Source organism: Apodemus sylvaticus, chromosome 1 (genome assembly GCF_947179515.1).
Source record: "Apodemus sylvaticus chromosome 1, mApoSyl1.1, whole genome shotgun sequence".
Taxonomy (NCBI): Eukaryota; Metazoa; Chordata; class Mammalia; order Rodentia; family Muridae; genus Apodemus; species Apodemus sylvaticus.
This window is the reverse complement of record NC_067472.1, coordinates 85178979-85188390: the sequence shown is the minus strand read 5'-3', so window position 1 is coordinate 85188390 and position 9412 is coordinate 85178979. Positions and strand designations below refer to the sequence as shown.

The 9412-nt window shown below is 46.8% G+C and overlaps 1 protein-coding gene across 1 annotated transcript in view; it reads left to right on the top strand.

Moving 5' to 3' along the window:
- The first annotated feature begins 6112 nt into the window (after positions 1–6112).
- Mosmo (modulator of smoothened) overlaps positions 6113–9412 on the top strand; it is a 66703-nt gene continuing 63403 nt past the window's right edge. The window contains exon 1 of the mRNA XM_052200071.1: positions 6113–6246. Within this exon, the coding sequence (XP_052056031.1) occupies positions 6141–6246 (106 nt within the window). The 5' untranslated portion in view covers positions 6113–6140. The remainder of the gene's footprint in view (positions 6247–9412) is intronic.

Sequence of the window (9412 nt, the reverse complement as noted above, 5' to 3'; positions counted from 1 at the left end):
CTGCCTGGGTCTCTAAATTGCTGGATTAAAGGTGTGTGCCAGAATTGCCCAGATTGGAACTTGTACTTTTTTTTTTTTTTTTATAAAAGATCTATTTGTTTATTTTATGTGTATGAGTACATTGTAGCTGTCTTCAGACACATCAGAAGAAGGCTTCAGATCTCATTACAGATGGTTGTGAGTCACCATGTGGTTGCTGGGTTTTGAACTCAGGACCTTTGGAAGAGCAGTCATTGCTCTTACCTGCTGAGCCATCTCACCAGCCCTGGAACTTGTACTTTTAACACAGATGAAGAAGAGAATTTCAGGAAACTACAAATTATGGAAAACAAGTATTAGAAGATAAAATAGTACAATGTAGTGGACCACAGCTCTGAGTGAGGGGGGGGAAGGAAGCACCTCGCCCCAGGGCATTCAGTCCTTTAACAAACGGTCACCAAACACCTACTGGAAGTCAGGCACTGTGCCAAGATTTTCAGGGTGAGCCTGGGTAGGTCTCAGCTTAGTCTTCCGTTTCTCTAGCTCTGCCCACACAACAAACCGGGATAGACTTTCATTAGCTAGAACCCTCTTGTAGGGTTTTGTGTGAAGGGAACCTCCCGCTGCATTTCTTCTTATAGCCCACCTTTTCCCTCTTCCAGTCTGGCTGGAATCCATTCAGGTGCTAAGCATACTTTGTCACAAAGTGCATCCTTTACCTCCATTTTCCTGCCAGGAGAGAGTTATTACAAAATGTGGGGATAACTCTCATCAGCGATCTTTCCTTCTCAAGTAAAACATGCTTTAGAGTGGATACTAGTGTCATACTGACTGGGAGAAATGTGTGATACAAATTCAAGAACACCGTGCTTTCCTGACTTCCTTTCAAATGACATCCTCCACCTCCTGCTGCTGCCTGAGGGCCTTTGGCTCAGGACCCTGGGTCGCTACAGCAGCTACTGGCCAGTGCAGAGTTATCTGCTAAGAAAGGATTGGGATCTGGACCACCCATGGAAAGATGACCAATCCTGAGGAGAACTCAGGGAGTCTGTGGGATGGGAAAACTCTAAAATCCAAAATATTTCTTCATAAATGGTATGGTATAACAGAGGAAGAAAATGCACTAACATGGATCATGGACATACAATAAGATATTCATTGGGTCAGAGGCATCAGCAATAGCAATCCCTAGAAAAGCAGCAGAGCACTGCTACAGGAACAGGGAGCAATGTTTGGCACTCACTTAACATCTGGTTGTCACAGTCCTGTTTCTTACAGTACATGGGTGACTGTAACAACTGCATCTTCACATGTGTATAGCTACAAGGAGCTTAAGCTGGAAATGGGGCTATAAGCTGGCCAGCATGTAAGTCACATGAGAGACTCTGACCGTAGGTAGGAGGGCCTATAGGTGAGTGGGAGGGATGTGATGAGAGGCTCCGGTTTGCCTCAGGATGGCAGTGCCTCCCCCCTCCCCCACCCCCCTAGTAAGAGGACCACTGAGGTCCTGCAGGAGATGCTCGCAGACCCTAAAAGAAGCAAATCAAAATGGAGCACTAAGCCATAAAAAGAAATAAGCTTTTGTTTCTTTTTTTGAGACAGTGTCTCTGTACAGCCCAGGTTGCTCTAGGAACTCATGGTCCCCTTGCCTCAGCCTATCAAAGATGAGGACTGCAGGCATGTGTCTCTACACCCAAACTTCTATATGCTTTTCAAAAAATTTTCTTAGCTTGGTACGTAGGTACACATCTTTAATTCCAGCATTCAGGAGGCAAAAACAGGTGTGTGAATTTAAAGCTAGTCTTGCCTACACAGTGAAATCTGGGCCAACCAGTGCTATATTTCATAAAATGCTTTGTTACACTTATTTATATATGTCCATGTGTGGGTGGGTCTGCATGTGTCATGGCCAGAAGAGCTAGTTCTTTCCTTCAGCCATGCTGGTCCTAAGCCTTGAACTCAGGTCCTCAGGCTCCACGAGCATACTTCTACTGGGCCATCTCTCTGGCTTTTGTGGTAAGATTGTTTCATCAAATCCGGGTAAGCGTGTCCCAAGAATGGGTGATATGAAGGGAATTCAAATCACTGGCTCAATGTGGTTCTTTTCCCTGTAGTCAACTTTATTAAGATACGGAGGCAGTGAAGTTTTACTAGGCAGACATGGCACCACAAGCCTCTCATCCCAGCTCTCGGAGACAGAGGCAGGATATAGATTCCACACCAGCCTGGACTACCTAAGATCCTGTCAAAAGGCCAGGGTGGTGGCACTTCCCTTTAAATGATCCCAGCACTCAAGAGGCAGAGGCAGGTGGGTCTCTAAGTTCAAGCCCAGCCTGGTCTACAGAGTAAGTTCCAACAGTTAAGGCTACACTGAGGAAACCTCAAAACCTCTGATTTCTCTGCTCAGTCTTGTTTTTTTCCTATCTCCACCCAGAGATCCGGGGACCAAAAGCGTCCTCTAGTAACTCCTGTGCCTTAACCTCTTCCCAAGAGGACCGTGTCAAGTGCTAGAGACGAAGTATAGATGCTAAGAAAGGATTGGGATCTGGACCACCCATGGAAAGATGACCAATCCTGAGGAGAACTCAGGGAGTCTCTGGGATGGGAAAACTCTAAAAAACAAAATATTTATGATGACCAAGTTTCACTTTATGATGACCAAGTTACAAGAATAAACTACAAAATACACACTTTGTAATGGGGCACTCCCTCGGGGCAGAGGGACTGGTCCCAGCTGAGGGGAGGGCTGTAGGTCGAGTGATCTGTTGGATCTTTTGGGAGCATTTGCGCATGTTTCCTTGCTTGTGCATGCCCTTGTAGAGCAGAGGTCAACGCCATTCCCTACTTCCCACCCCTTTTCATAAAACACGGTCTTCCTCTACCTAGAGCTCATCGTTGGCTAGACTATCTGGACTACAGGCCACAGTCATCCTCCTGTCTCTGTTTTCTCCAGCAGGGGGATCGTGGGCACTGTGCCTGGGCTCACATGGGCTCCAAACAAGACCTCATGCTTGCACAGAAAGCGCCTCACTGATGGACTGAGCCATCTCCCAGCCTTCTGCTGTCTTCCTGATGAATCATCCTCGGTTTCCTCTAAGAATAAGCTGCTTTCCCCAAGACATCACCCAATTCCTGGGGTAGCTAGCACCTAACACCTAGTCAGTACTAGAAGGCTTAGTCCTTTTGTCCTGACAGAACATTAAACACCCACCTTAGCTTGAGAGCTCTCTTTCAGTCTGTCAAAGCCTCCTGTGCCTGCAGCTGACTTCAGACTAATTCCACTTCCTTCCTTCCCCCACAGGAATTGGTCCTAAAAAAGTTCCCTAATAAATGTCCTATACAGCAGTGATCAATAACTTTTCATCCCGGAGAACCAGCCTACAAGGCAAACGGCATTGGCCCTGGGCACATGCTGGCCTCTGGGCCTGACTTTTGTCTTCTCTAACCCTAAGAATCACAGGTACAAATATGCAACATATCTACTACTCTCTTGGCCCGCGTAGTAAACTTGACTGAGAGAGGAAGTGTGTTCATTATCCTGTCAGGCCAAAGATGCTCCTTCAAGTGCAGAATAATGGCACAGTTTCTTCCAGTTTTCCCTGAAGTCCCATCTGGATTCAGCCTCTTCTGAGCTGAGTCCTACCATCTATCACAATAAAGCACGCCATATTCTCAGCCCTTTAACAGCCACCGTATGGCTATTTCTGTCTTTAGACTGCCAGCACAGATCCCTCCTGGGGGCCTTCTAGGATCGTCTGGGTCTCCAAGGACTTTCTGCCAGAAGGAGCATGGCAGCTCGTCTCTGATAGAAAGATCCCAGCTGTTTTATTCAGGTGAGGGATGGGACACCTCTGCCACACAGAAAGTCTGTTCAGGAGGATAGGGAAAAGAGGCTCAAAGCAAGGCCATGGACTTCTCAGTTGAAGTCAGCAGCAGGGCTGGAATTAGCACACACTTCTGCATCCTTTTGTTCCCCCATCCTCCCTTGTGCCCCCTCCCCCTCCCCCCATACTCCCCAGTGCCCCTCAGCTTTGCTTCTGTTAAAATCTTGGTAGAGCTGCAGAAAAGGCAATTGTGCTGTCCTATACACCTCAGAGACTTATCAGCACTTCTGGAAAACAAATAGAGCGTGGGGCTAAAATGGGAAGTGATAGGGACTCTGTGAACACTATGCTTGGCTCCTGATAACTACGCCCCTGTCTTACATGGTAGGAAAAGATCAGGTGATTCATTGTTATCTACAATGATACACAACTACTAGCCTGATGGAGAAGGATATTTTTTAATCCTTCTAACACACACACACTCATACACACCCAGGCAAGCACACATACATACACACACACACACATTTTAATCAGAGGTCTAGAATCTTGAATAGAAGAATACATACACTTCAAGATGTTTTGGTAAATACTGTTGGGGTAAAAGAAAAAATTTATATATATATTTTTTCAAACACAAGAATTAAAACAGTGTCATTCCACAGAGCTTGAGTTTAAACAGTCGCAAACTGTTCCAACATTTGACCTTGATCAGTTATGAACATCAATGGGTATTACTCAGGAATCCTCTCTGTATAGTTACAGCTTCTTTTATTTTGGACAATCAAAACAGCAGATAAGAAGCCAACACTATGACTCCTTCAGACTTCCCCAGTCCTTAAAACAAGAAAGGGAAAAGGACTGCAGGAAACTGATAGGTGTTCTATCTGGATCCCCAGGAAATATGAATTGCCCGAGTCAGTGTCTATGGCAGAGGAGAAATAAATTATGTAATTAAATATGCACTTTAAAAAATACTTGCCCCAAGAGACCAATGTTTGGGCTGAAAAGTCTTTAGAGCAGCAATCAAACCTGCTCTCCCCATCTATGTGGTGCCACTGATGCACATTAGGCAGGGATGCTGGATTTGGTGGAATTTGAAACCTGCCGAGTTTTGTGGACATGTAGGCATCCCAAAAATAGAGACAAATGTCACTCTTCTAGGTCTTTCTAGAGATAGCTTAGGCGGTACTTAAGGAGAAAAATCATCTCCATCTGCTCTATGGAGTGCTGAGAAAGAGATGGATATAAAGTAAGGGTTTATGGTGATGTAGCAGAGAGCCACGATGGTAGGGAAATCTCCAGAGGATAGCAAGATCGTAGACAAATCCTCTGTTATTGCAACAGTTCATATTATTGTTTCCTGTTTATGCACTCACTCTGAAGCTCTCCTCACACCCTCACTCGGTAAATGGTATTACTAAGCACCTGGTAGGCTCGAACTAGCTTTTCAGGCTCTTCTTCATCCCTTTCCCTGTCGTCAGCAAGTTCTTCCTTCTGTCTGCAAAACACACACATCTGCTTATTTTTCTCTTTCTTGACTACCCTAACTAAACCCCACAATTTTCTGACTTAGACTGCGGGGCCATTTCTGGTGTCCCTACATTCGCTGCCCCTCCCGCCATTACAGTCTATTTATACCATATATCTTCACAAACCAAATAAGGTCATGCCACTATCCTTGTCGAAAACCCTCGGGTTCCTTCCCATTGCATCTGGAACAAATTCCAAACACACATTTGGTGAATTTAAAGACGGTAGCTCACTATTTAGCCTAGGCTGTCATGGAACTGGTGGCTTTCCAGCTTCCGCTTCCCCAGTGCTGGGATTTACAGGCGCGTGTCCACCCCAAATGCCACCTCTGGCCTCTGCCTACCTTTTCTCATACCACTCTCTAGTCACACGGGCCATTTTGCAGGTCCCCGAACCTGCCAATCCACTTTCTCTCTCCCCAGTGGCTGTTTCCTTGTCTCTGGAATAGTCTGCACCTAAACGTCACAGGACAAATTTTTAAGATCTCAGTGGTCTCCGACCCCAACCACCGCTGCAGCCCCCAGCGCCGGGCTGAGCCGACGCCCCCTCGAGAAGGCTCTGCAGGGCAGTCCTGGGCGCTGCCGGCCGGCGCGTGGATTCGCTTCCGGGTGAGGGGCGGGCGGGCCGAGCAGTTCCGGGGCGGGCGGAGGCTGCGGGTCCCGGCGCGGAGGGCGCGAGCGCGCGGCGCGGGCCAAGGGCCGAGGGCGGCGGCGCGGGGACCCCGGGGCCCGGCGGCCCATGGGGCGCGAGGAGTGAGGCCGCGGCCTGCCCTGCGGTGGGGGGTGGGGGGAGCGGGGCGGGGCGATGGATAAACTGACCATCATCTCAGGATGTCTCTTTCTGGCCGCCGATATCTTCGCCATCGCCAGCATCGCCAACCCGGACTGGATCAACACCGGGGAGTCGGCGGGTGAGCGGCGTGCGCGGGCCGGGAGGGCGGCCGTCCCCCGGGTCGGCGGTCCCGAGGGTTAAAGGTCGGCGCCGGGGTTGGGGGCCGGCGGGGGCTGTTTGGCCGTGGCTCCCCCTTTCCTCTATGAAGTGTATGTGGTTATAGTCTTGGCTTTATTTTAGGCCCGGGGGGGCTATAAATAATACTAATAATAAACTTCATTTTAATGGAGCATCTTCCATTCCAGCGCATCTCACGCACTCACGCGCGCGTTGGAGATATCTTAATAGTAGTTGGAAAATTAAATAACACATTCGAGTCGCAGGCAGCCCCAGCGGCAGTGCCTGCTGGAACGTTGGCGCTGGAGGCGGGTGTCTGTGTGGGGGGTGTCCTCAGGAAAGAGGCGGGCATCTTTCCGAAGGGTATCCCAGGTGAATGGCGCTGGCAGGATTCTCAGCTCCAACCCGCTCTTGCTTCTTTTTTTCTCTCACACCTAGACCTGCGAGACCAAACCTTTAATTAATGTCCCCAGCTGCCAGGAGAACGGCTCAGAATTAAGGCACAGTCTTGCATTTGAACAGCTTGTTCGGTGAAGGTGAAGGGAATGAGGAGTGGGAACCCCTCAAACGATTTGTTATAAAATGTATCGCTGTGCTATCAAACTTCTTACTTGTCGCATAGGGTTCTCAATTTATCCAGCAATATTTTTAGCTCTTAAAAAAAACTGTAGCTGGGACATTTGTTGCTTTCTTCTACCTCTCTAATCTAGACCTAGTAACACAAAATCATGCTGTCAGATTTGCTGGCTATTAACATAACACTAAAGAATTCTGCTTGTCTTGACTGTAGAGTTTTAGCAGAGCTGTTAATTGTAACACATAAAAAGAGAGTTTGGGAATCCTGTGAAATTTGGTAATACCTGTGGGCTGTTTCTGAGAGTGTTACTGACTGCAGACAATGTATTTGACTATATGTGTGACTTTTACTCTGCCTGCATGTGTAGTGACTCCTTCCTTTGTGAGACTTTCTAAGTATCATATACTTCAGAGCAAAGGTTCGCACTGTTGAGTAGAGTGATCCTTGTTGAAGAAAGATGTTTAGGTGAAATCCCTGTCGGTGGTGGATGGACTGTCCACACGCAGGGGAGCTTGGAGAAGGGAAGTGCTGCTATACATTATATAAGAGCAGTCACAGCGCAGCCTGCCAGAGCTGATGTTGCAAAGCAAGAGAATACATACAGCGCACTCAGATTTGGAGTTAAAGTCTTTGGCTGTGTGTTGGCAGACATGGAAGGGACAGGAGCCCAAAGTTTGCAGAAAGGAGAAAATGTTTGAGAAAGGGAAACAGCTGCAGAGAGCGCATACGGTAGGCTTGTCCAGCTTGGTGGATGGTGGCTGTGGCTGCGCAGTGTGGCAACCTTCCTGCCCCCACTGACCCCTGTCCAGCCGCCTTGACACGGGTGAATTTTCTAAATAGTGATAGTGAATAGATAGTGAGCTTTCTAACGGCCCTTAGAAACAAAACATCAACAATACTTACACGAAGTAAGTAATAAAAAGTAAAAATAGTTAGATCGTTCAAATCAGTGAGACAATCACAAGAAGTACGAGTAGGATGTGGGATGGGAGGCCTGGCTGTGCTCCAGGTCTCAGGCAGGACCTCGTGGGTAGCAAAGCATTTGGCTGGCCGTTTCCCTTCCTCCTGTTCAGTCTATTTGCATTTTGATGGTGATGTTTTATTGCAGTAGTTTTCAGTGTCTATTTACTTTATGTCTATGGGTGTTTTCCTACATACTGTGTATCCTGTGCTTATCTGGTACTAGAAGAGGCCAGAAGAGGTACTGAAGTAACAGATGGTTGTGAACCACCATGTGGGTGCTGGGAATCAGATCAGAGTCTTAGGGAAGAGTAGCCAGTGCTCTTAACCACTGAGCCATCTCTCCAAGTCTTTTATTAAAATTTAAAATGTTTATTAAAAATATATCTGAAAATACAGCAGAACTCTTAGCACTAAAGTGTACAGTGTGCACAGTGTAGTTAGAAAACCACTGTAAACTGAGGAAGGTGCCAGGGTTCACATACGAGGCCCTTCCCTCCCTCTGTCTGTGTTTGCCTCTGTAAAATAAGGACATTAGCCACCTCTTGGCTTCTAGTGATGGCTAACAGAATTAATCCATGGGAAACATTACGAATGGTCCCCGGCATTCTCAGCACTGAATACTTAGTATAAGTAACTGTCATATTGCTGTTTTGCAATAAGCCTTAAACTTTTACTGTAGGACACGACAGGACCTCATTAGATGATCTTGGAAATGCGTAAACGTTAAGAATTTCATCCCAGAGCTTAGACAGAGTTAACCGCCTTCCCTCGTGCTTTGTGCTTTCTCTGTCACTTCTGTATTGTTCCTCTTACTCCATTTCTCATCTCCATACTCTAGCCTCTGTGGCAAACACCAGATCCCCAGCTGATAAGCTTATCAACTTGTTGCCAGAGAGTGGGGACCACACTTTGGACCGCTTTAAGTTTGCTGAACTAGTCCCATTACAGAAAAGGTACATTCTGTATATTTTTACCTGGCTGTAAGAACCTTTGCTACATTTGCTCTGATAGCTGTGGTTTATGCACAAACTTCTGCAGATGCAGTGAAACCTAGTGTTTTCGAGGGAAAGTGCCTGGAGAAAGCACTTCTAAAGGACTCTTAACAGTGTCCATTAGAACAACCAGGAATGCTTAATGCTGGGTGGATATAATGGCACAGTTACATAAGTCTGTCCTGTTGAGGGCAGATTCTTGCTGCCTGGTGGCCTCAGCATTAATAGCAGTTCTGTGGTGCTCTGTGCTATCTCAAGTCCAGAGACTCCAACTACTTGCTTGATTCCTTTGGCTTCATGTAAACTTGTCAGTTCTACATTTCCCTGTGTTTCAGTGTTGTATATGATACATGAGTGGCATTGTAGCAAGGGTTCCTTTTAAGAAAATGTTGTTGCGGCGGCAGTGGTATAGAGGTTCTAGATTGAGTCCTAGAAGGAATCTTTTCCTTGAAATGCTATCTACAGTTTTCATTTGTCTTAAATGAGGTTTAAAGTAAACTCATTAGGGATTTGAGTTTTGCCAGATTACAGATTAGGAAAGGAACAGATTTGAATTTCAGTCTCACATGTTGGCTTTTGGCTTTATAGACATTGCT